The sequence below is a fragment of the Eretmochelys imbricata genome, chromosome 24 (genome assembly GCF_965152235.1).
Source record: "Eretmochelys imbricata isolate rEreImb1 chromosome 24, rEreImb1.hap1, whole genome shotgun sequence".
NCBI classification, from domain to species: Eukaryota; Metazoa; Chordata; order Testudines; family Cheloniidae; genus Eretmochelys; species Eretmochelys imbricata.
This window is the reverse complement of record NC_135595.1, coordinates 4454078-4480296: the sequence shown is the minus strand read 5'-3', so window position 1 is coordinate 4480296 and position 26219 is coordinate 4454078. Positions and strand designations below refer to the sequence as shown.

At 55.6% G+C, this 26219-nt stretch overlaps 1 protein-coding gene across 4 annotated transcripts; it reads right to left on the bottom strand.

Annotated features, from left to right (window-relative positions):
• Positions 1 to 18586: 18586 nt before the first annotated feature.
• On the bottom strand, positions 18587 to 26208 carry ISG20L2 (interferon stimulated exonuclease gene 20 like 2). 4 transcript variants are annotated; one of them, XM_077840994.1, is made up of 5 exons: positions 26062 to 26208; positions 22877 to 23726; positions 21643 to 21843; positions 20886 to 20995; positions 18587 to 20366 (listed from the first exon to the last, which is right to left on the bottom strand). In XM_077840994.1, the coding sequence occupies exons 2-5, from the start codon at positions 23606 to 23608 to the stop codon at positions 20327 to 20329; spliced, it is 1083 nt and encodes a 360-aa protein (XP_077697120.1). In that variant the 5' UTR covers positions 23609 to 23726; positions 26062 to 26208; the 3' UTR covers positions 18587 to 20326. The 4 variants fall into 4 exon arrangements, with proteins under 4 accessions (XP_077697120.1, XP_077697121.1, XP_077697122.1 ...); XM_077840995.1 differs by having other exon boundaries at positions 22877 to 23616; positions 26062 to 26187; XM_077840996.1 differs by lacking the exon at positions 26062 to 26208 and adding an exon at positions 23981 to 24724 and having other exon boundaries at positions 22877 to 23616.
• Positions 26209 to 26219: the final 11 nt, after the last annotated feature.

Sequence of the window (26219 nt, the reverse complement as noted above, 5' to 3'; positions counted from 1 at the left end):
CTTCACCTTGTCAGGGTCATAAAAAACCCAAATGATTTAACTTACTTATGAGGCAGAGACATGGGGCAATGTCATGGCTTTGTTCCTTTAGCCTGAGCGAGCTCTTAGCTCGATCATCCCCAACAGCCACAGGGCCAGACTGGTCCCTGCAGCAGCACGAGAGACAGCTGCTTGTGTGACTGCCAGACCGTGGTAGATGTATCAGGGATTGAACGAGGGACCTCCAGAACCAGCCGGCTGGTTGGGGCAGCAACAGACTCATCTCCTCATGTGGACCGGCACCAAGGGAGGCCTGTTACACACTCACCAGTGGGCTACGCTTGCACATCCCCTAGATTGCTGCTGCGGAGGCCATGTTATAAGCTTGGGCAGCCTGACATTAGGAATAGGGGTGTGGCCTATCGTGGACCCCCCCCTGCAACTTGTAGCTGCAGAGAATGGCTCAGGCAGAGGCCACATCTCCTCCAGACCCCTGCCCCAAAGGGCTTACAAACAAAAGGGGGGGGAAACTGAGGCACATAGGGCAAGTGGCTTGACCTAGGAGAGCCAGGAAAGAACGCAGAAGTCAGTCCCCGAGTCCCAGGCTGCTGCAGATGGCTACAGAATGAATCCCCAAGTTGCTACATTTCTGGAGCCACTAAGATGGATCTCTGTCACAGGCGGCCATAAATCCTTCCAGATGAGACCATAAACCTTGAACCATCACGTGTGTGTCTTTATCAAACGGCTTTCAGCAGCTTGAATAACAAAAATAAAGCTTACCCTCAAAGGCTGCGAGAGCGAATGTGGTTTTAACAGTTGAATTAATATGTTTGGTTAGTTCATGTTCGAGGAACATTTGATCGTAAAGTTGTAACCCAGCAGATTAGGGTTTGGTGGACACGTGTCTGGTATGGGCATGCAGCTGCCTTTGGAGCCAGATCCTCAGCCAGCGTGAACTGCTGGAGTGCCATTGACTTCAGAGGTGGATTTATCCCAGGTGAGAATCCAGCCCTAGATGTCTGTGAAAGCACTAGTCACCCTCGATTCTTTGGGTCGGAGCTCCAACCGCCGGGGCTTTGGAAGAAATTTCTTCCATGGGCAAGATTATTCCATAGTTGCTCGCGAAGAAGTTTCTTGTGCCTCCCTCTGAATCTGGGAATTTTTGAGTTTGATCCTCCTATGTCCCAGAATTCCAGTTGCTTCCACTATGTATCCCCTCAGCAAGAAACATCCCAGAATGCATAGAGCTCAGCAACAAGGCAAAGCACCATGAGGTACCTCTCCAGAATGCTTTACTCCAGACTAAGTCCCCGCTGTGTAGACGTAACGAAGTAGGAAACAGCTGGCCATGAGGACGCAAGTATTGCAGGTTTTCTCAGCTGCAACAGTTAGTGTGCAAAAACCTCAGTGCTAGATACCTTGGCCCTCTCCTCCCCCGCCATTTAGACAAGGCCTTACAGACCAGAAACTGGACTGAATGGCATATGGGTCTGTTAATTCCTACATTCCGCTCCAGGGCATGGCTATTAAACCTTCCATTAGAGGTTGTCACCTCTAGCCAATTCCTGGCAGGGCCTCAGGAAAACCAACCCCACCCATCCTTTTGGAAAGCCCAGGGAGATCTAGGGTTGCCCGTTTGGGTTGGACGTCTTCCTGGAGGTTTCATCACATGACATAATCTTCAATTAAAGAGGACTCTAATTCCTGGAGACTCCAGGACAGTCCTGGCATCCCTACAGCTCCTCAGACGGGCGGTGCTGTAGGAGGACCAGTCGCCATCGCTATAGAACAAGACACCGGTGGCCAGATATTCTCGGCCTCAGGACCTACCACGAGGGCCAGATTGCAAGAGGGGCTCAGCGCCCGAGGCCCTGAGCTCTTTGAAAGATCGGGCCGCTTATTTCGGTGGCTAACCAGGAGCTGAGCACTTTCTGAAGGCCTGCCGAGCCCTTCTGCGCACAGTTCTGTATTAAGACCATCCCAGTGCAGCTTCGTAGGTCTTGTCTACATGTAAAACACGGCAGGGGCGCGGCTTCAGCGAAGACGGTACCCTTCTGCCTCCCCGAGGGGTGACAGCTAGGTGAACAGGAGACTTCTCCCATCAGCCCAGTACTGTCTACACTGCTGGTTAGGTCGAGTTAACAGCGTCTTTCAGGGGTGTGGATTTTTTTCACCCCATAGCGATGTAGTTATACTGCCTTAATTTCCTAACATAGACCAGGCCTTAGAGAGACCATGGGCGTGCCCGAGGAACCGCCCAAGCCTTGGATGGAGCTGGGCTGAAGAAGCAGGGCCTGGCGCAAAGAGGAACCACGTAATGCGGTTCACCTTTGAGAACGGGTATTATGCAAAACAGGTCGTGGTGCTCGTCCATTTCACTTCTGGGTCACTCGTGCTGCTCAGCCCTCTTCCTTGCACCACGACGGGCCGCTGTGCGGGATCCAGCTGAGAGCTGATCAGGAGAGCACGACCAGAGAAAGGGGAAGGATAGCCCCGCGGTTAAGTCTCTGGACTGGGGTTTGGGAGACGTGGGATCTGTTCCTGGCTCTGCCCCAACTTGCTGTGCATGTCACTTCACTCAGGAAGTGGCAGAAGGTCCTGCTCCCTGCTGCTTACCCAGGGAGGGGTTGTTACCCAGACATAACGCCACCCAAGTTACACATTCCCTGGAGCAGTGGGGCAAGTAACCTCCTCTGCTATCGCCCTATCACCACCCCTGCTGAGCTCGACTGGATCAGAGACTCGTTGGGAGGTCACGAAGGCAGCAGGCGTTGGATATCCAGTAGGTCCATCCAACCCATGCCCTGATAGGGAACGGAAGAGCAACTTCTCATACCCCTAGACAGGGGGGAGGGAAGTCTAAGGGATGGTGCATGAAGCTGGGACTCAGGAGAACTGGGTTGAATTCTCAGCTTAGCCACAGTCCCTGGGCAAGTCACCGAATCTCTTTAGTCCTCAGTCCCCCATCTGTAAAACGGGGATAAGAGCATACCCTGCCCCCCCACGGGTGCTGGGAGGGTCAAATCCATTCGTGGCGGTGAGGCTCTCTGCAATGCTGGAGCTACAAATAGAGCTAGTGGTACTTTCTCTGCAAGATTTAAAGCCACGATCTGACCCTAGGCTCCTCCTACCTTCATGGGCTTCCTCACTTACTCTCTCCTGCACTGCGTGTTCCAAAGCACATAGTAACCCCAAGGCAAGCCAGCGCGCTCCGCCGCAGGGACAGCTGCACTGCCGGGGTGGCAATAGCTTGTAACGAAGGCATGACACACTGGAGGGTTAGGAAAAGAATAAACTTTATTTCCTGGCCCTGATAGTGATTTCTACATACCCAGGGCTGGGTATAATCTAACACGCAGCGTGCTGTGGGAACCTTTGGATGCTAATTAGCGCAGTCATTATCTTTCTAGGTGACAGCCAGAGGCAGCACGATAGAAGGCCCCTGGGTCCGATTTCGCTAGGCTTTTAGCACAGATCCAGGACATGGCCCCAGCTTTGCAACAGTGTCTGGGAGGGGCCCGCCAGTGCCAGACCCCCGCCTACGAGTCTCACACTCCCTCCAGGGTAGGGCCAGGTGGCTTCACCACCTCCTTAAAACTGGCCCTCTGGGCCAGCAGCACCCCTGCTTCACACCGCGAACTCCAGTCAGCGAGGGCCACTGAGACAGATGCCGAAGGAGACTCGTACGCTCTTCGGGGATTCACGCCCCTCGCCCAGCATCTGCGGAGATGTGCGCACAGCTGCTGTCAGAACTTTAGGGTTTATTTGTCATCTGGGACACAGCCTGGGAAGTCCTGAGAGTAGCACAGAGAAGGTTAAAGTGTGATCCAATGTGGTTAGCCCTTGGTTCGAGCTCTGTCTGACCCTCCGCTTGGCCTCCTTCCTCTGACTCCAGCTGAGAGTCCTGACTCCTTCCAGCAGCAAGCTCGGATCCCCCACCTCACCTCCCGGTCCTTTGCCCTCCAGCTGGGGAAATGCTGCTCAGCCACCCTGAGGCAGGAACGTCCAGATCCCTCTGGGTTGTGGATTGTGAGGCATCTGGGCGACTGGATTTGCCATGGTCTTCTCAGCTGCTCCACTGATGTGCGGCATAAACGCCAGTCAGCTAAGCGCCATTCTCCCCGAGAGCAGACAGCCCTTGTCCACCCACTCAGTAACCATGCACATATAGGGGAAACTGAGGCACACACAGGCGCCCTAAAAATATTACAAACGATCCCCACTTCGTCACACCTAAGAAACTCCCTGCAGTGCTAGCTCAGCTGCCCAATTGAATGCTGCCAAGATGGGTTATTAGTCATGACTCAAGCAGCACTCCAAGCTCAGAGGGTCAAAGAGGACACACCAGACGCCATGGCTTTAGAGGAGGTGTCCCATACAGCTGCAACCCACTGGTGAGCGTGTGTGTCACAGGTCCCCATCTGTTTCGGGGCCGAGATGCTGCGTTGGACATGCTGTACCAGTCGGCAGTCCTAGCTCTTTAGATCAGCGCCGGTCCCCAGCGTCCCAGCCAAACCAATGCCCACCCAGCACCTGCAGAATGGTCATCTGGTAACGGTGGCAGCCGGCCATGGGTCACCTCTGCCAGTGGCCAAGTTTGCCACCTTGTCCGGGACAACATTGAGGGAGGTGTCTGCAGCATTGAGAGGGCTCCCCCCCACAGCACCTTTCTCTGTCAGGCTGCCATTTCTCTCACTGTGAAGACAGGAAGTTTCATTATTGGGAGGGGAAACTGAGGCACAGGGAGAGATGAAGTAATTTACCCAGGCAGGGAGCCTGAGGCAGAGCCAGCAACCAAGCCCAGGGCTCTTGAGTCAAACACCACCCTTCCTCCCTGTGCTTAAGCAACTGCCACAGCTTTCCTCCAGAGGGATAGCCCTTCCATCAGTGCAATGCAGCCACCTCTGAGGTGGAACTTGGCAGCTGAACAGTTGCTCTCAAACAACTTTTAATCACCACTGCCCTGGGGCTAGCTTTGAACCCCTGAACAGGCTGGGAAAGATGCTGGAACACCTGAGCTAGCTAACCCATTCCTCTGTTACATGTCCCCACATGAAGTACCTCCATCCATCACCAGAACATTTCCTTCTCCACATCTGGTCTCCCATACTCTTCCTCTGACCCCTGGATATATGCACTAACTATTCCAACTATGTTGTGGCTAGTGGGTCCTTTCCAACGGCTGAAATATTTCTGGGCATCAATTGTTTTAACATCTATTTCACTTCTCCATTATTCCTCTAATAAGGTCGAACATCTGGAAGGTTAGATGCTTTAAGTACCACTGCTTAGTTCAGTTTAACTATCGCACCATGGTAACAGGAAAAAATCTATGCTACAAACATCCCAGACCATGAAATGCCACAGAAATTGAATATAAATGCAAAAGCCATGTTTCCTTTGTGGGTGTGATATGTTTGCAGCAGCTAACAATCAAAGTAAAAATCTCCCAGGACCTGATACACAGGAGTATGACTCTGAAGGGGAATGTTTTAAATTCTTCCTGGGTGGTACAGCTAATGGGTCCTGAATTTATCTAGAGGCAAAGATTTTACAAACCTGTCCCTGAAATGCAGCCACCTCTGGGGTGGGGCATGGTAACCATACAACAGCCACACAGAACATGGCACAGGGATCATTCACTCATCACTGAAATGCAGCAATCTCTGGGGTGGGGGACAACAGCTGTTTAACAGTGCCCAGCAACAGCTCAGGCCAGGAAGCTGGGCGTGTTTGGAGACAACTGAAAGCAGAGAGGAGTTATGGAGGTGAAACGTAATGACACATTTTGGAATTAGGCCAGCTCTCTGGCGTTAAAGCCCCCAACTCTTGCACACACAAGAAGGCACCAAGGATCTTCAGTGGCCGGGAGAACCATTTTGCGCGTCTTACCAGCACTGAGGGTACTTCTAACATTACAGCACTTTCTACAGCTCACATCCCCTGCTGCTCCACCACAGCGAACACCTGGGAACCTTCAGGTCCCACTGCAAAGCCCAACTGTTCACCCCAGAAGGAGGGGTGAGCAGATGGAGGAGGAGCTTTGGACAGCAGCTCCTGTCGGTTTGCATTTTTTTCCTCCACCCATCGCTTGCCAGCTTCCACCATATTTGGTGATGCCCTTTAGTCCCCAGCTCCTGGATTCACGTGGTTAGGGCAGAGTCTCAGCTTCCATTTAAAGAAAAGAAGAGCCAAGCTGGAAAGCGTGGGCCCCCTCAAGGCTCGGACATCAAACGGCAAATAAAAAGAACCCAACGTTTGTTAAGCCGATCTCAACATTAGGGGCCCAACTCATGAATTCTAAACACTTGGGGCTGCCGATACTGAGCCAGCTCTCTGTGCTGGCAAGGAGGGAGGGAGACTCCCAGATACCCTTGCTGGCCAGAGAATACAGCAAGCTGTACAAGAACATCCCCTGGCAGGCTCCCTGCTTTTCCAGAGCTTCAGTTCCAGGGCTAGAAAACCCCCTGAGCTAAATGCAGCCACCACATCAAACACTACCAAAGCCTATAGCTGCCTGTAGCACCCCTAGTGATAGGAAAGAAGAAGAGCTGGGCTGTGATGAATATGAAGGGGGCTGCTAGGGACAGACAGACCTTGCTGCTCTCTCTGGCTTCTAGGCTGGGCTATATAGGTCACCAGATGGGGTTTCCCCGAAGACTAGCTGACGGAAGGATCACATGCGGGCTCTGGAGTTCTGCTCCCATCACCAGGGCCTCTGGCCAACACCCTCCATTAAGTTGGATGCATTCGCTGGCTAAGCCACGATAACCCCAGACTGTAACACATCCCACCAGCCCCTCCACACACCCCCCTTACCTTTGCATTGTTACCATAAGTCCAGGCAGGGGGTGTTGTTTTTGGCACCACGGCAGAGTGCAATTGCTGACAGATTTCCCCCTCTCTAGCTTTACTGCTCCGGCAGTTACCAAGGAAAAAACTTGGCCAGAGGGAAGGGGAAAGAACTGTGTTTGTAAAGGCCCCTGGGCCACACCTGATTGATTGACTGATTGATTGGAAGCACACAATGCAGACACACCTTAGAGGCAGCAGGAGCAGGCAGTCTCGGGGTGATCTGGGATTCCATGCCTAGCCGGTAAGCCAGGGGTGACTTGTTCAGAGTCAGCGATTTATCCCGATGCTCAAAATGTGAGACCATGTTAGCAGAGACCTTGGATAAAGGATGGCATCTCCTTCCTTTGGGACATGGAGCAGGGGGGTAAGCCCCACCCAGGCAGCATCCAGCAATTGCAAGAGGCTCTGGGTCAATGACTGTGTTATTGTTTGTGGTACAGTCTTGTCCAGAGAAGTCATAGCTGAGCTCAGAGCCCCTTCGCGCCAGGCGCTGCACAGACATGGAGCAAGACAGTTCCTGCCCCAGTGAGCTCACCGCCTGAACAGCCCAAAAAGGGAAAGGGGAAACTGAGGCACAGAGCAGGGCCATGACAAAGGTCATACAGCAGGGGAGGGGTAGAGCTCGGACTAGGACTCCTCACTCGCAGGCTAGACTTACCCATTGGGCCGTGCTGCTGTTCGCTCGCCACAGCTGAAGAACAGCCTGGAAAGTCCTTTATGGAAAAGACTGGAAAAGATCTGGGGGTTGCAGGGGATAATCAGCTGAGCAGGAGCTCCCAGCGAGCTGTTGGGCCAAGAGGGCTAAAGTGACCCTGGGATGCAGAAACAGAAGAATCTTGAGTAGGAGCAGAAGGTTATTTTGCCTCTGTACTTGCCACTGGTGCGACCGCTGCTAGGATCCTGTGTCCAGTCCTGGTGCCCACAATTCAAGAGGGATAAATCACAGCAGGTTCAGAGAAAAGCCCCGGGAGAGATTTGAAAACCTGCCTTCCAGTGATAGACTCAAGGAGCTCCATCTATTTAGGTTAATGACGAGAAGGTGAAGGGGTGACTTGATTAAGGTCCCTAAACAGGGAATTAACGGGCTCTTCAATCTAGCAGAGAAAGGGCTCCCATGAGCCAGCAGCTGCAGCTAGACAGAGCCAGACTGTACATGTTTAACAGTGGGAATTCTTAACCATTGGAACAATTGACCAAGGGGCGGCTCCATTCTTAAAGATCTGCCCTGGGCATTAGTGTGGGGACGTTCTCTGGCTTGTGCTTCGCAGGAGGGTCAGACCAGAGGATCATGTTGGTCCCTTCTGGCCTTGGAATCTATTTCCAGCCAGGCAGGGGCACTAGATGCGGGGACTGGATGTGGGCACTGCAAGATCTCTGTTCTCCTGGGGCCGTCTGCATCTGCTCCACAGAAGCCCAGCCTCGCAGACAGCAGCCCTGTTTTTCTATGCAGCTCATTCTCTCCCCATGACGCTCCCGTGCCCAGCCACTACACAGGGGGTCCCTCTATCACAGCCAGACCGGGTGCAACAGGCTGGAGAGCCAATTGCTTTTATCTAAGGCTTCCACTATTACGGTGCTAGGGGCTGTACAAGTATCCAAGAACCTCACCTTCTTTGATGTATTTATCCTCACAGCACCCTGTGGGGCAGGGCAGCGTTATTATCCTCATTGTGCAGATGGGGAAACTGAGGCACAGAGCAGGTCTAAAGTCTGTGGCAGAGCAGGGACTGGAACCTTTGTCAGCTGCTTCGCAGGCTAGCGTCCTAACCACTGGACCAGCCTTCCTCCCACCCCCCTGACATCTGGACCCACAAGCATCATGGGGTTGCCCTGGGGTCCCCTGTTCAGTGAAGGGGCCATCTGAGACAAACCCTCCTGCCCCCCAACTCATTTCACACAAGTCACCGAACAAATCTGCGACAGTTTTTACTCATACCCAGCCCAGCTCAGATTCAAACCGGTGACCTTAAGGTGACAGACTCTGTATCCTGTTTCCAATGCCCCCCACCACCCCTAGCCACGCAGCCCCCACCCCCGAATGCAGCTCCCCAAGTGGCGTGAGAAACCCTGCAGATGTGAAAGGAGCTAGCCAGAGGCCCTAATTAGTTTGGCATGTCCCAAGGTTTTACAATCATAACGCTGGGCGGGTGTTTTCACTTTTCATTGTTCGGGGGGCCCGGAGGGTGAGGACAGAGGGTAAACAGGGCCTGTTTCTAACCTTCACGCCAGCCCAGCCATTCCCACCACACAGGGGAGATTGAAAACACTTAAGCAAACAAAAGCTGAGCCCGGGGTCTTTCCTGGCAGCGTCCTGAGCAGCTCTCAGATAGGATTCTTTGTTATGACTCTGGAGGGATGGAGGACACCCACAAACCTATACAGATCAAAGGCTCCAGGAGAAGGCGGATCGGCACAGAGGTGGTCCGCTTGAGTTTGGAGTAAGGGGCAGCAGGGACCTGACCCCACGTTATTTGCCTTATGGCTTGTTTCATTTATTCCTGGGGTCAGGGCATGCAAGATAAGCAGGCAAAGGGGTGGGGGGGAACTGGTGCTGTTTGTAAAGCACTTGCTGGGTTTCATCCAGTGCTGTGCAAAGGTAAAGACAGACTGGAGACACTCTGAGGACAAAAGAATAGCTTTGTGTTTTAGGCAGCAGATGGGCACTGGCTTTAAACCCCAGCTCTGCCCCAGCTTCCCCTCATCCCTCGGGCCCTCCACTTCCCCTCTGCCGAATAGAGATCGTAAGCCTCCCTTTGTCCGCTTAGTCTGCAAGCGGGTTGGGGCAGGGGCTGTCTCAGAGCGTCTGTGCAGAGCCCGGCACAAGGGGGAGCTGATCTCTTTGTGCTACTGAAACATAAACAGGCTTGGAAGCCTTTGATTGTTATTGACAAACACCAGTTTCGCCCCACACACCCAAGCCCACATGATCATTGAAACTGACAGTCTGGCAAGGTAAGAAAAACGCCACCTGAAAACTTCTTAGAGTCCCGCCTTCACGTGTGCAAAATGTGTCAGCAGGCTGGCCTCAAAGGGGCTGGAGGAGAGGCGCCCGTTAGGTCGCTTTAACTTTTTCAGTCTCAACATCTCTGGTCAATACATAATGATGGCATCAGGCCCCACGCAGCCCACCATTTTGCAGCATAGTGAAAACGTAAACGGAATAAAAATCTGAAAACGTGCTTAAAAATAAACATCGGGATTCGAGCAGTGGAATTCGGCTGAGCCTAAATATAAATAAAAATAACCCCCTGGAAATTCAGGTACGCCGGCGGTGTCGGCTCCGAGGACCTCCGGCGGGTGTTGGTCTTTCCAGAGCAAAAGGGATCAGAGCCGGTTTCTCATCTCCTCTGAAAGGGAAGATATTGCTCCCTGCGACAGGGCACCTTGCGGGACCCGGGGGTCAGAACTGACCCAGAGGAGAGCACCCCCCGACTGAGCTCACTGCAGCACAACGCCACCTTTCCATCAGCTGGAGTTTCCATAGATTTTCACACATGGCCTGCCTGGCCTGACAGCAGGGAAGGTTATCGTAGCTGCACGGTGGGTTCCCCTTTCCCCCCAGTGCCCCGCCAAGCCATCTTTCATCAACACTTAGCCAGGCTGTCAGCCCCTCTGGCACAACCTGTGTCAGGGTTTGCGGGTCGGGCGGGGGAAGCTCATTTGTAACAGGCGGGAGGCACAAGAGGAAAGAGGTCCTGGGGAAGCAGATGCTGGCAGGTGACTGGTGATGCCTGAAGAGCTGCCTGACAGAATCCATCCTGCCCCCCACTTGGTGCATACTAGGCCCTGGAAATCCTCAGCAAATCGGCTAAGAAAACGTTGGACGCAAACATTAGACAGATGTATTTTATGGGAGACATTTTTAAAGAGGGGTCACCGGGCCGTTCCCTTCAGCACACCGATTTCCTGGCCAAATTCTAATTAGATTAATTCTATGCCCCAGATTTCCCTTTGTTGTGTAGCATTGCGAAATACTGTAAAACCGCTGCCACGCCCCAGAGGCAGCTGCATTTCAGTGTTGGATGAGTGAACCCTGTGTAGCGTTGCTGAGGGCTGTTAAGCCAGTACTGTGTCCCACCCAAGAGGTGGCTGCATTTTAGTGCTGGGTGACTGAACTCTGCGGAGGAGGGTTGATAAACAGCTGTCACACCTCACCACAGGAGGACAGAGCTGTAGTGAAAGGAATGACCGATCCCATGCCTGGCACAGTATTCCACGACTGTACACGGCCTTAACAGCCAACGCTCCCCTTCCTAACTAGCCTGAACTTACCCCAGCAAGGTAGAGAAATTTGATCTCTAATTTATAATAGGGAAACTGATGCACGGAGCAGCAACTTGAGCAGCTGCCACAGAAAGTCAGCAGGAAACCAGGGAGTGGAACCCAGGAGCCTAGTCCCCTGCTCTAACCACTAGACCCCACTTCCCTCCCAGAGCTGCAGACACACCCGGGAGTCTTGACTCTCAGTCTTATACTCTAACCACCAGATCACACTCAGAACTGCAGAGCTGGGAATAGAAGCCAGTGGTCCTGGCTCCCAGCCCACCCCCACAGACCACTGCTTGAGACAAAACACACTAATCTCGAAAACCATCCTGATTCACAGCTTAAGAAGTTCCAAGGTGAAGTTGGCTCCCGGATGTGACAGGCAACAGGGAGATCAAAAGCCAAGTCAGAGGGGGTTAGGTGCTATCAGCAGGAGCCATCTCTCTCTGCGGGGAAGGAGCGCCTCCCTAATTAATCACACCACCACTCTTACTTGCACGCCTGCATCCCCTCACTGCCTGAACACAGCTTCGCCCTCCGAGCACTTCAGACAGGCCAGGGCTTGCAGCTGATTTATCCAGGGGAGGGTATTAGCTCAGCTCTTCCGCCTAGGGGAACTGGCTCGTTTCCTAGGGTTCAGGGCCGGGACTCTGAAAATCTGGGTTCTGTTCCACCCCTGCTGGGGACGTAGGCCCCGATCCGGGAAAGTATCTAGGCTACTAACTCCTAGGAACCCAAATCCCTTTGAGGAGCTGGCTCTGAGTCCTAGCCTCACACCTTCCCCAGGGCTACCTATCTACCCAGAGTGACCATCACTGTAGCATCTGGGCTCCTCCAAACCTTTTCTGTATTTATCCCCACAGCCCTGTCCCCATACGAAGGGCACCTGATCATAAAGATCAGGGTCCCACTGTGCTGGGTGCTGTACAGACAGTTCCTGCCCAGCAGAGCTTGCAATCAAAGCAGACAAAGGAAAACCGGCCCCCTTTTCCAGAGGGGACCTGAGAGCCAGAGAGGCTCGGGATGGGCTTCACTCAGGCGGCTACGTCCCGTTCTGAGATCCCGCTGTGATCCACGGTCCTGCCGAACCTGCCGGCTCCTAAATTCGCTCAGTGCCTACGACTTTGCAGATGAAGGACCCCAGGCATCTCTGGGTCTGGGCGCCCAGACCCTCAGCTCCCACCTGAGCGATCCAGGCACCAGGCCGGGCATTCGGCCGCCCACCTTACCCGTGAAGCCTGATCTAGTCGGTGTCTCAGCAGCCACCTACCGGCTCGGGGCCCTCAGAGCAGACACCCCAAGCACACAGCACACAGGTGGGAAACGTCCACCTCCCTTATAGCCCAGCTGTGCGGGTACTCACCTGGGACACCCCTGGGCCCAGTCCCCCCTATGCCTGGTGAGGACCTTCCCCCTCTCCAGTGCGTGCCCTCACCACTGACTAGGGAGACACCCTAGCTCTTCTTCCTAGTTAATTATTCAACTATTTAATTACAGTGGGACCGTTTGATTGGGAGAGACTGAGGGCGGATAGCCCTTGCCCAGGGGTTAGGGCTCGCACCCTGAATCTTGTCTCATCAGGCAGAGTGAGGGATTTGTACTGGGGTCTCCCCCATGCCAGCTGAGCACCCTACTCACCAGGCTAAAGGGAGGTCCCGTCCCCACTCCCCCCACCAGCTGGTGTGTGTGACATCATCCGTGGGGCCTAATCTGGCAGGCCCCCTCCGAGCACATCTACTGGATCGGGACTCACCCATAGGTACCCCAATGACTGACTTCCCCTGTTAATGGAGAAGCAGAGCTAGGCGCCAAACACCAGGGGAGGGGAAAGGCTCAAGACACCTCCCCCCCTCTCTCGTCAGCATCTCCCTGTTTAACCCCAGTCAGGATAACCCACGTTCAGCTCGCCTGTGGGTACATCTGCCCTGCAATCAGAGCCCGCACATCCGCACTGCAAGGTTTAGCCCGTGACCTGAGCCCATGTCAGCTGCCCTCGGGCGCTGAGGCTGGGTACCGGCTGGGGGTTGACTGATGTGCAGACAGTCCTTTCGTGGCCAGGGGAGCCATCTGGAGCCCCCTAGCCTGAGTCTCCCCCAAGGTTAGAACATGTCCCCCCAGAAAGGGGGTTGGCTTGTCCCATTGTGCAGACAAGAGAAATCCCCCTGTTCTAACTTGTCGGGGCCGCATCTCGGGGGAAAGGCCGTCATTGCTGTGGGGCAGGCGGAAGGGCGTCTGGACAGCAGAGGAATTGCAAAGGCAAAGGGACGAGGGGGCCCGGCAGGCAGGTGGAGGGAGCGTGATTTCAGGGGGAGGGTTTGAGGGAACTGCAGGAGAGAAGGGGTTAAAGGGAATGGAGTTGCTCCTGATTTACATCAGGATCAGGCCCAAAGGAAAAAACGCAGGCCTCTGTTCCATGTTGCCCCGTCCCTGTGCTTTTGGGGGTGCAGGTTAAGGTAGCTTTAGGACCCCTCTGCATTCTCTGTATGGGGCTGTACAGCCAGCCTTGGTGTCAGTCAGAGCAGCCTCTGGGCTGCTCTAATTTACACTTGGCTCCCTGTGTAAGGGAGTAGGCAGGGAGTAGCCACAGCAGCAAGGGCTCTGGCCATGTCCCTTCTATAGGGTGCTGGAGCAGAGTGGGTGCAGGGGCCTTCCCCCAGTTCCACACCTGCATAGGGTGGAGTGGAGATTTTTAGGGGGCTGTTTCCACCCACTGTCCCCAGCAGGCTGATGGCATCACTGAGAATCAGCCCCCAGCACTGACCGGAGCCCTGGGGGGCATTCGCCGCCCACACGGCACTAGGGGCTGCGTGGAGACCGGTGCCTTCAACTCCCATCTCCCGTTGCTCTTGTCGCTAGTGTTGCCCCGCGACAGCTCAGTCCAGGAGCTGCAACCACCCCCACCCCCATAAAAGCCAGCTTGCCCTTCCCCTCGGCTCTGCAGCCAGCAAGGCAGGGAGGTTGAGGGGGAGGATGCAAAAATGCTTCCCATGGAAAAGCTCCTCATCTTGCTATTTCCCGGCTGGCTCAGAGTCCCACAGCCCATTCTGCGAGGGCTGGAGCGGGGCCAGCCACCTGGAATCACCATCAGCCCCTGGCTCGCCCGGCCACCTCAGCCTGCAGCATCCTGGGGGCTGTCGGCGCCGCGTGTGGGTGAAGACAAGGGAGCTGGGAGTCAGGATGCCTGGGGTCTATATCCAACGTCGAGAAGGAGTAGGATCTCCTGCGGCCACATGCTCTAACTGCTTAATCACATCCACTCCCAGAGCTGGGCATCGAACCCAGGAATCCTGGCTCCCAGTTCCCTGCTCTTACCACTCGCTCAAACTCCCAGGGCTGGGAACAGCTCCCCAGACCCCCCCTGCTGTGACCACACTAAGATGTTATAATCGTTCTCGTCTCCCGCTAACGAGCGCCTACGGCGGCAGCTTCGAGAGAGGGCTCTGGCCAGGGGGCTAGTGGCCCCTACGCGCCCCAGCGCTGCACCCGGGGGCCACAGAATCCCTGCAGGACATCTCAGCGGCCGCAGATGCCCCACGGCCGCTCTCATGGGGAGCCCGGGAACAGGGCTGTTCCGTGGAGGTTTTTTCTCCTGCCCAAGGAGTTCAGAGCAGGGGCAAAGGCCCCGGGGCTGAGCCTACAGAGGGTGGGCAGCACAGGGCATACCCCCTCCCCGAAAAGACATCAGCCTGCCAAGGGGCCCTCGCTGGAAGGGCAGCTTCTGCAGGGCCAGGGGGGAGTTCAGTCCCTCTGGTCTATTCGGCCCCTGGCCATAGTGCTGGCCCTGCTGCTCCAGTTCTGGGACCCCCACCTCCTCCCCAGTTCAGCCGATGCCCCACAGTCCTGACCCCCAGCCCCCTGCTATCCCAGCCCTGCCAAACCACCCCGTAACTCTGGCACTGTGCATGGGGGGGTGGGATTGTGTTGCTTTGTTCCAGCAGCCCTGCCCGGCGTGCAAAGCTGCTGTTGCAACCATGCCCCCCCTCATCCCCCGCTGTCCCTTCGCTGACTCCCCTCCCGGACTGGTTTAGATTTGGAAAAGCAACATCAAGGGGATCCAGGCGCTGAGCCCCAGTGCAACAAAGATGTGGGAAATACTCCCCCCACCCCCAGCAACTCCAGGGTCTGCTCAGCCTCAGCTGTCAGGGGGAGGTCAGAGCACAGCCCAGCTCTGTGGGGGGCAGAGATGGGAGAGATTGGCGGGGGTTGGGGGAGCACAGGCCCTTGGGTTTCATCATCTTGCCCTACTAGTGTGAATATCCCCCCATTATACACCCGCCTCCCCACACATACACCCCGCCATCTTTCTACACCCTGCCCTACACCCCTCTATCCTGCCCCCCTTCTCCCCATGCATTCCCCTCCCCACCCGCATCCCCCTTCCATCCATGCCCATATACCCCCTCCCCAATACACATTCTGCCCCTGCATCACGCACCCTCCTCCCCCTTTCTCTTACAGACCCCAGCTTCCTCCCCTTTCCCCATCATCCCCCCCGCCACACACACTTGCAAGAAGGAATTCAGCCAAAATCCAGGCAGCCCTGGGCCTGATTGGAATCAAAACCCTGCCCTAGGTTGCAGCTGCATTAGCCTGGCCCCACCTGGACCTGATCAGAGCCCCTAATTCGCTGGGAGTCTGAACAAGAGCTCCAGATTTTTAAAGAATCCCATGTATCATTTCCTCTCTGCGCACCTGGGGGGAAGTGGTGCAGGCAGGGATTTCCTCCTGGTTCCCCTGGTTTGACTGGGGAGCCAGGGGAGCTGGTACAAGGGGAGGCCGCCACACAGTTCACTTTGGCTTAGCAAAGACACTGGGGAGAGTGACAGTAGCACTCAAGGCCTGACCAAGATCCCACCCCTGGGGGCTGTACAGATCCCAACCAAAAACAGGGCCCCACTGTGTCAGGCGCTGCACAGACCCCGACCGAGATCAGGGCCCCCCATTGTGCCAGGCGCTGTACAGACCCCAACCAAGATCAGGGCCCCATTGTGCCAGGCGCTACACAGACCCCAACGAGATCAGGGCCCCCCATTGTGCCAGGCGCTGCACAGACCTCGACTGAGATCAGGGCCCTGTTGTGCCAGGCACTGCATAGACCCCAACCGAGATCAGGACCCCGTTGTGCCAGGCACTGTACAGACCCGAGAACAGGCAACGCCGTCAAAAGCAAGAGTTTCATAAGGGTGCCCATCACCACGGTAGCTGGGCATCAGGAACCTGAGCATGTGACTCAACTCCAGGTCAACTGAACCCAGCTCTCTGGAGTCCCATACTGGTGCTCTAACCACAAGGCTACGCATCCTCTGCCCCTGCTGCGCCGTGGGTTTCACTGACCCCCTGGGGCAGGTTCTGTTCAGGGAGCGGACTACAATCACTGGTGGGTTGATGGTTCTCTTCCGGGGACCCTCTGAACTCAGTCGGTGCATCCTTCCCTCCACGCTCCCGAGCGGGGCATCCTGGGCTGAGACGCAATCTGCGTCCCTCTGTCTTCGGACGAAGGCTACTTCACGTGCGCCTCTTCCAGAGCTCACCGCTGGGCCTCGGTCCCCTGCTTCTCCCCCCACAAACCGGGAGCGAGGCATGGCTGGGGGCGCAGGGAACCCCCAGAGCAGGGAATGGTGCCCCCCGAAGGATCCGTTGGGATCCAGGGTTTGCCACTGCTGCACAGCTCTTCCCGGTTCCTTGGGATACAGTGACCCCAAGTGGCAGGGGAGAATTACCGCCCATAACAGCGCTCAGACGGCCTTGGTGGGAGCAGGGAGGCCAGGCCTGGTCTGGCTAGTTTGGACGAGTCAGGTGATGCTGGGGAGGAGGGGAAGATGACTAGGGACCGAATGGCTTGGGAGCAGTTCTGCAGAAAAGGACCTAGGGGTTATAGTGGACGAGAAGCTGGATATGGGTCAACAGAGTGCAGTTGTTACCAAGAAGGCTAATGGCATTTGGGGCTGTAGAAGTAGGGGCATTGCCAGCAGATCGAGGGACGTGATCGTTCCCCTCTATTCGACATTGGTGAGGCCTCATCTGGAGTACTGTGTCCAGTTTGGGGCCCCACACTACAAGAAGGATGTGGAAAAATTGGAAAGAGTCCAGCGGAGGGCAACAAAAATGATTAGGGGTCTGGAACACATGACTTATGAGGAGAGGCTGAGGGAACTGGGATTGTTTAGTCTGCGGAAGAGAAGAATGAGGGGGGATTTGATAGCTGCTTTCAAATACCAGAAAGGGGGTTCCAAAGAGGATGGAGCTAGACTGTTCTCAGTGGTAGCTGATGACAGGACGAGGAGTAATGGTCTCAAGTTGCAGTGGGGGAGGTTTAGGTTGGATATTAGGAAAAACTTTTTCACTAGGAGGGTGGTGAAGCACTGGAATGCGTTACCTAGGGAGGTGGTGGAATCTCCTTCCTTAGAAGTTTTTAAGGTCAGGCTTGACAAAGCCCTGGCGGGGATGATTTAGTTGGGGATCGGTCCTGCTTTGAGCAGGGGGTTGGACTAGATGACCTCCTGAGGTCCCTTCCAACCCTGATATTCTAAGATGTTTTTAAAACTGACCAGTGAATAGTGGGTCCCAAGTGGAGACCCCCGCAAGGGGCCTGCGCGAAAACCAGCCCCTTTCTAAGGTGTCTCAAGTTGCATCCCACAAAACAGCAGCACCCTAAAAATCACAGGCTGCTTTTGAAAATCTCAGAGAACACACCACTAGCCAGCGCTCCTGCACTACAGCTCCACCGAGCCGCCTACAAGTCTCCACCTAGGCAGAGAGTGTGGCTGTCTCTGGGTGCCTAGAAATCGGTGCTACCTACATGCCACCCCCGGATCTTGCCCTGATAACACAGCACTGTCAAGCCCAGCCCCGGTGTCTGATGGGAACTGTAGAGTGCCCCTAGCGAGAACGAAACCTACAGCTCCCCAGCAGATATTCTGAGCCTGTCGTGAGCACCCCACCACTGCAGAAGCAGAAATGGATTGATCTTTTAGGATTTGTTTTTTTACAAGTGATTTCGAAAGTGACACATTTTATTTTCAAACAACCCAGCTCTCCCGCAAAGGACCAAGCGGTTCATTGCAGCAGGGATTAAAGGACCCGGAAACATTCCAATTCTGGAAGATGTTCGCGCACGGAGCTGTACACTTATGTGAAAGCACCATGCTCCACTCCCCGGACAAAGGGTTTGGTCTGAGCACAACGGCAAAGACGGATTCAAGTAACCATTACCTGGGCAAGCCCTCTCACCGAGCGGTTCAACCACAGAGCCCCAGAGCTGACACCAGCCCTGCCCCACTGCTCGAGCTGGGATCCGGTTCTCCAGCACTCTGCTGCTCCTGTCATCACCGACACCAGTACAAAGCAGGGGGGAAACAGAACCGGCTCGGAACAGACAGCACTTCACCCCCACTTTGCACTGCTGGAAATGACCATGCCAGAGGATCCGGCCCTTTAAAGAAGTCAGTGCCAATCTATTTGAACGAGATCTGAGATTGAAATGCAAGCTGCCAAATGAGAGTCGTCTTTTATTGCCCTTTGCGGTAAAGGATCTCAAAGGACTTTACTTCACAACTACAGCAGGGCGAATAATTAACTTTTGGGGTTCAGTGGCAAAAAGGCCGTTTCAGGTCTGTTTCAGAAGTGGGAATCTGATCCTGTCTCCCCCACCTCTCGGATGAGTGCCCTAAGTACAGGGCAACACCACTACCGCCCCCAACCTTGGGCCATTTTGTGACCGGCCAAAATGGTGTCCAATTCATGAAGAGTGGTGGGTTTGGAAATCGTTTGCCAGCTCTACTCACAGCACCCCGAGGTGGTCAGGATCATCCCCCCCATTTTACAGGTGGGGAAACTGAGGCACAGAGCATGAGCGCAACTTGCATGAGGCCACCCATTGGGCCCGAGCCGCTTCTCAGACACATCAGTGTAAATCAGGAGTAGCTCCATTGAAGTCAAAGGGACTTATGCGCATGTAAATGAGAGCTGAATCCGTCCCAGAATGACCCCAGCGATGAGAACCCCACTCTCCCAATCCCCTGGGCGGCTGCTTTAACCGCTAGACCATGCTTCCTGTCCTGCAGACTTGTCTCTGAAGAAGCTCCTCCCTTCATCCCTCCCTGTTTGGCACAGTCTGGAGACTGGGGGGTTGTTTGGGGGAGCGGATATCTCCGTTGATTTCCTTAAGCTCATCCAGACTGTGCGTCTGCTATCCTTGTCCTGCCTACTGGAACAGACCCAGAAGTCTGTCTCTGTCTGGTGCCCTGTCTCCGGGCACTGCGGATCGGACGCTGCTCTACATCAAAGATCCCACCCATTGCTGTCTTGAAATTGGGGCCACCCAAAACCACAGCACCGCAGTGACATTCCTGCCCCATGTTCCACGCTCAGCCAAGCCCTGCTCCAGAGACTGATGGGAATCATAGTAGAGCGCCTCCTGGCTAGAGCCAGAAGATCAGGGCCTTCGCTGAACTCAAGGCAGGGAGGGCAGCGGCTACGGGCTGCCACCCCAGAGGGATTCCCCCAGGCTGAGGCACGGTCCTGTGCAGAAGCAAGGGAGGGGCAGAGATGAGTCAGCTGAGGCTGTGGCCTCTAATGGAGATTTCCAAGCGACCCCATGCTGCCTTAGAGAGGCCACCATCATGGGATGGTGCCAGCTGGCTCAGGGGGCCGAAGACGGGGTACAGAGCCTCACTGCTGGATGCTGCCGAGTCTAGCCCAGGCTGGGCATCTCAGCAGAGTCCTTCTCCCTGCGTGAGATGAGTTTGGTGGGTCTCAACCCACTGCCCACATTAACAAGCCACCACCGTCTCCAGCAGTAACTGCCAGCCTCAGCAGAGAGGCCAAGGAGGGAACAGGCCGGGGAGGATTGAATCTCATCCCCAGGCAATGGCAGGCGGCACGGGGCCCTGATGCCCAGGATCTAGGAATTTGGGACGCGATTCTCTGGGATAGATCCGCACAGTACCAGTGGAGGGCCGCTGACCGACCAGCTGGGGCTCTGCAGGGCTGTTCCTCAGGCCCCTTAGAGGCTCTGAGTCTCACAAACAGCTGCATCAACCCATTTCCCCTGCACCCCAGGGTGGGGGAACTCTGAGAGTCCCTTACTTCTGATCCAAAATAAAGCTGAAGGGGTGGGGAAGCCACCAAACACCACTGGGGTGCCACAGAAACCTTCCCAGGGAAAGGACCTTCAGAGATGTTTATTTACCGGTGTCGCTTTCAGCCCCAGAGATCTTCTCCCCTAAAGGTCTGATTCGAACTCACCGGCTGGCCCGTGCCCCCTATGGAAATCAGATCAGAATGAGAATGTGACGCAGGGCCTGTCCACCTGGGAAGAGGGCACGAATGCCACCCGGAGGCCTGGACCAAGTGGGTTCTAGGACACGAGGGGCAGCCAGCAGAGCCCACGGTTTGATCCGGGCAGAGAACGCCTGGGGGGTGGGCAAAGTGTGGGTGCCCCAGCTGGGAGTTCCCCTCTGGGGCTAAGACAGGACAGAAAAGACAGCCCTTGGTGAGGGCCATGTGCTGGCAGAGACCTGGAGGCGACATGTGACGGCTGCTACTTCCTCATGCCTCTGACTCCCGCCTGTGTCAGAAACGCTGCACCAGGCTCCAGCTGCCTGCCCGCCTCCCCCTCGCCTGCTTTCACTGGCCCCAGGCAGCTGGTCCGTATCCTACTCCCCGGCCTGGCCTAGGATCCTCCCACCCTGCGTTTTGCTGAGCCCCCCTTTTCGCTTGCTCTGGGGTTCGGGGTCTGCTCCTTCCTCGGCAGCACGGGGGCGGGCCCCAAGGCCACTCACTCCTGCTCGGGATTCAGCCCCAGCTGCCTCTCCCACTCGGCTTCAATCACCCGGTACAGCTCCATGGTGGCTTTGGCATCTTCCACTGAGGAGTGGCCATTTTTGCCGACCTGCAGAGAACAAGGGAAGAGGGAGACGATCCACGGGGGGTGTTAGAATCAGGGGCATTAGCCAGTATGACCGGCAGAGAGCTCTGATCCTCACTGGCTGCTTCCCCAGGTGATCAGCACGCCCAGAACGTGCTGCGGCACTGGGCATTACTAATGCCGACCTCATTAGCCTAATTGCACAGATGGGGTAACTGAGTCCTAGACAGGGGACATGACTTGCCCAAGGTCACCTAGTGACAGAGCTGGGACTAGAATTCATGGGCCCCAGTCCTGTGCTCTATCCACTAGGCCACACAGAAAGCAACTCCTGGGAGAGGATATGCCTCACCTCACTCTCTGGTGACACCCCCTGGCCAGCCAGGGGACAACACTTTATTCTTCCATGGAGGGACCTTGTTCTCCCTTGGCTTCTGGAGGGCGCATCTCCTTGAAGGAGCAGCAGTGCTCTAGAGCGACCCTCTGTGGATGATGCTGAGAACCAGGGGGGACTTTCAGGATGGGGAAGTGACCAGACACAGCACAGGCAGCAGGGAAGAGAGAAGACGTGGGCCTGGGCCCAGATTTTTAGGACTGCCTGCACAGCCTGGGGCATGGCTAAGCACGGGTGTGGCTGGTGCCTGGGGGCCTGTCCCAGAGGCAGAGGGTACCTGGATGTCTTTGTGCAGGAGCTGCTTGGTGAGGCGTTTCAGCGAGGCCGACTCGTTCTCCGGGAAGCCGGCCTTGCGGTTCAGCAGGGGGATTTTTGACGTGTCCCTGGTCACCGATTTCGGGTGGAAATACTTCAGCGCCTTGAAGTCGTTGTGGATGGCGTGGCCGACCACGATCTTCCCCGCTAGGAGCTTCAGGATCTGAGAGAGAACCAGGGCAGCTCAGGGGCTGGGAACGCCGGGGACCAGTGCTCAGGCAACAAGGCACATGCCGCAGCCGTCTGATCGGGGGCAACGCTGGCTCAGAGGGGAGAGCGCCCGCTACTGATCACCCGCGCTGCTCCCGAACCACCCCAAGATCCTCTGGTCTCTGGTTCCAGCAGTGAACCAGCTTTGTCTGCAAGCTCTGCCTGTCTGCTTATTTCACACCAGTGTGCCCAGACCCTTTTGCCTTTGCTTTAGAGCGTTGCGCTGCTTTGAGCTTCGCTAGTAATGCCGCTCTAAGCGGCTGCTCCCTGGACCGTTCCACAAGGTGCCGAAAAGCCTCCGAGACGCAGATGCACAGAGCTGACGCTGGGAAACCCAGCACCCACCACCAAATTAGACATGAGGAGAAGTATCAGAGGGAACAAAAAAATAAAAGGCATCAGCACATTTGATTACAGAGAGGGTTGGAGCGCCCTCTAGTGGGCTTTTGACAAAACAGGTTATAAGCAGAGACAGTGCGGCTCAGTGGGCAGGGAGGGTGTTTAAGCAGAGAGCTCAGCATGGGACACTGGCCCCCTTGGGCACGGCTAGTGTGGAGGTGCTGACTGCCTGGGAACAGCCAGTGCGAGCTCAGCATGGGTTCAAATCTCTAGTGTAGCCGCAAAGGGCCTGTTCCTCAGAGCTGCTGAGTACCCATACCTCCCGGCCCTTTGGCTCTCTTATTACGGCAATGCCTACAGGCCGTAGCAGAGATCCGGGCTCATAGACCTGAGGAAAGGATGGCCTCATGCCAGCCATGGAGAAGCAAAGGGCCCCCGAGGACCAGCAGGGCAGGGACTTAAGGCTTCTTAAGGGCAGCTCCCAGAGGCACTGGAAACCTTTACCCCAACCTGACTCCGAAGAGAAAGCCTCCTGAGTCAAGCTCATTGCGGTGCTCCTGGCCAGGGCACGGGATGGGCACTGGCTGACAGAGGAGAGCGCCCCCTACTGAATCCCTACCAGCCCAGCCGATGCCCTGGGCACTTACCTCTTTCTGGGCCGTTTTGAACGGGGTGGCATTCTTCATGTGATGTTTTTTGATGCCGCTCCACCTGGTCCGGTAGTCGGTGATGGGGTCGACGGGCTGGATGTACTTGTCATACACCACGTCGCCATGGTAACTCACGATGCTGCACCTGGCCAGGTCGCTGATCCGGCCGCCGGGGCCCGTACCCACCATCTCGCAGTCGATGGCCACCACTTTGCTGGGCTTGCCCGGCTGGGGCACTGGGGGTAGGCCGCTGTCATACTCGCTCAGCAGGCTGGCTTTCTGCACGCCAGCAAGGGCACGGGTGCTGTGGTTCCCAGGAGTCCCACTGGCCTTAGCTGATCTACACGCCACTTTCCTTGCTCCTGATGGAAAACAAGGCAGAGGGGAGCCAGAGTCCGTGGTGGCACCAGGCTGGGCAAAGCGACAATGGTTATTTGCCTTGGGGAAGATTTTTGGCTGATGGGAAAGCCCATCTGTCTGGAAAGAGTTCTGATCCTCGGCGAGCCACTTCTTCTTGGTCCTCTCCCAGGAGCTGGAGTTCTGATGGGAGACTTGGCCTTTGGGAGGATGATGCTGAGATGGCGGTGGCAGCTGCTTCTGCTTCAAAAAACCTCTGCTCTCCAGGAAACGGCGCCGTTTCACAAAGCGCTGGTGTTTCTGGTTGCTGTCGGTTCCCCTCTTGGGAACCTGCTGGAGCCCCAAGTCCAAGTTTATGATCAAATCCGACATGGTGGGTTCTGGAGGAAGGCAGCAAACATAAGGAGGAGGGAAGGAGGGGCCCTAGTCTCTTTCACCCCTCAAGCAGCCAGCCCCTTACACACTGCTCGACAGAGGCTCACGCCCTCACCTGAAACAGAAAATCAAGAACATTTCCACTCCTCATCAGAAGAATTCTAATTTACAGAGGGATCTCAAAGTCCTTGAGAAACTCTCCCCGCATTAGAATCACTCCATGCCCCCACCTTGGTGGTAGCCATTGGCACGGCCATGCTACACCACAGATTAGGCCAGGAAGTAAAGAAAAATCCTGCAGCCAGCTGAAAGTACAGGGAGGACTGAGATTTGGGGCTTTGGCCAGGCCATCAGGACTAACACACTTACGTTTACAGGAATGATCAAGGTCTCCATTTTATGTCTCATCTGAAAATCGACACCGGCAGTAGAAAAGCACATGGGCCCCCGGGACTTTTCCCCAGAGGGGAAAACACCTAGTAAATATCCGATCACATTACAGGGAACCAACCCACTGGGTTTGTCTTGTAGGCTTTACATTACAGTGTGAAACTGACCCAACCCTGCTCAGCCTGTGATCTGAAGAGATCAGTTTGTGGCACTATGGCTGCAGATACAACCACGAGAAATTTGGATGGGTGGCATCTGACTGTTCGTTAGACGGTTTATCAACCAACCAATAACAAAAGACTCATCTTTGGGGTTTGGTCCAGTTCCTTATCCCTGCGTGTGGAAAATACCCAAACAAAATGTAGGTTTAGGGAACATACACGGGGTGTGTAAAAGACCAAAGCTCCAACATGTGCAGAAGTACATACGGCATTGCTTTCACTCCTTCAGCATAACCCATTTTAATTTGGATTGAAACCTTCCAGTGAAGTGCTGGAGATGCAACCAAACAAGCTTTGTGCTGGTACCCGAGAAACAGAAAGTGAAAGAGCCCAAATGGCGAAAGGTAACTGGGATTTTAAAAATGCGTTCGGCGTTCACAGCCCCAGCCGTAGTGCAGCAAAGGGTGTTAGAAATGGTCGTTTTCGTCCTGGCAGCAGCCCATTCAAGGTAAAAGTGTGTATCTGGTGGGCATCTGGGGCACTGCCAATGCCCCCATCTCCACAGAAGCTGAGAGGAGTTTACTGACAAAACTCCCCCAGTCCCAGCCCACTCTGACTCCATGATTCCCCCCCTCCCAACCACTGACCCCCAAGTGCTTCATTCGTGCGTCCCGCTCCACTCATACTCCCTGCTACAGCCGAATCTAGTGTCTGTCCGGGTCGTAACCTCAACACCATGTCTTGGCACCTTCCAGTTACGCATTAAGCGACGGCACCCACATCTGCCCCATGTTTGTTCTCTCATCCTCTCCCCGGGGGGGGGATGCAGGTGTAGTGAAGTGTCTTGTTCTTTGTGGGTTTTTTAGAAATGATATATTGTGCTGACCCCCTCCTCTTGCTCATCCCCTCCCCCATGAACCCATAACCTCTTCAGTGATGCTTCTCCCCCTCGAGATCATCCCTCCCCCTCATTCACCCAATGACCTCCTTTTTCACCAGCTACTTCAGCAATATCCCTTCCCTCCTGAACCCCTCCTCTGCCCTCCCTCACTGACCAACCCTCACCAGCCCCAACAGCACTGCAGCTCCCCCACCCCTACCATGGATCAACCCCCAACCCCCTCAGTGATTGCTCTTCCCCCATCCCTACCCAGCACTCCCCCATCTCCTCCCCTCTATACCCCCTCCACCCACTGGTCCCCTCCCCTTCCTAATGCCTTCTTCCCACACTGACCCTCTTCTATCTCAAAGCTTCCTCCTCCACTGATCCCCATCCCAACATCTCCCTCCCACACTGATCCCCATCCATTCCCCCATCTCTCCCACACTGATCTCCCGTCCATCCCTTCCACTGATACCCATCACCCTGACACTGCCTCCCGCACTGATCTCCTATCCCATCCCCCAGCCCCCTCTCCCACTGATCCGCCCTCCATTACCCCACTTCTCCCCCCATTACCCCACTGATCCTCCAACCCCCTCACCCTCTGATCTCCCCATTACCCCACTGATCCCCATCCCCCTCAGATCCCCCATTACCCCACTGATCCCCTCTCCCCCACTCCTCCCCCACTGATCCCCCCATTACTCCACTGATCCTCCCTCCCCCTCCCCCACTGATCCCCCCATTACCCCACTGATCCCCATCCCCCTCCCCCCAGTGAACCCCCATTATCCCACTGATCCCCATCCCCCTCAGATCCCCCCATTACCCCACTGATCCCCATCCCCCTCTCCCAGTGACCCCCCCATTACCCCACTGATCCCCATCCCCCTCTCCCAGTGACCCCCCCATTACCCCACTGATCCCCATCCCCCTCAGATCCCCCCATTACCCCACTGATCCCCCCTCCCCTCAGTGACCCCCCCATTACCCCACTGATCCCCAACCCCCCTCACCCTCTCTCCTTGGGCCAGTCAGACCAAGCCAGGCAGCAGCAACCGGAAGCGGAAGTGCAAACCGCCCCGCCGGTGGGGGACACAGGGAGGGACGCACAACAAAAGCCAGGAAGGAGCATGGGCCGCGGAGAGTCCCGCGCACGCGCCAGGAGTGAGCG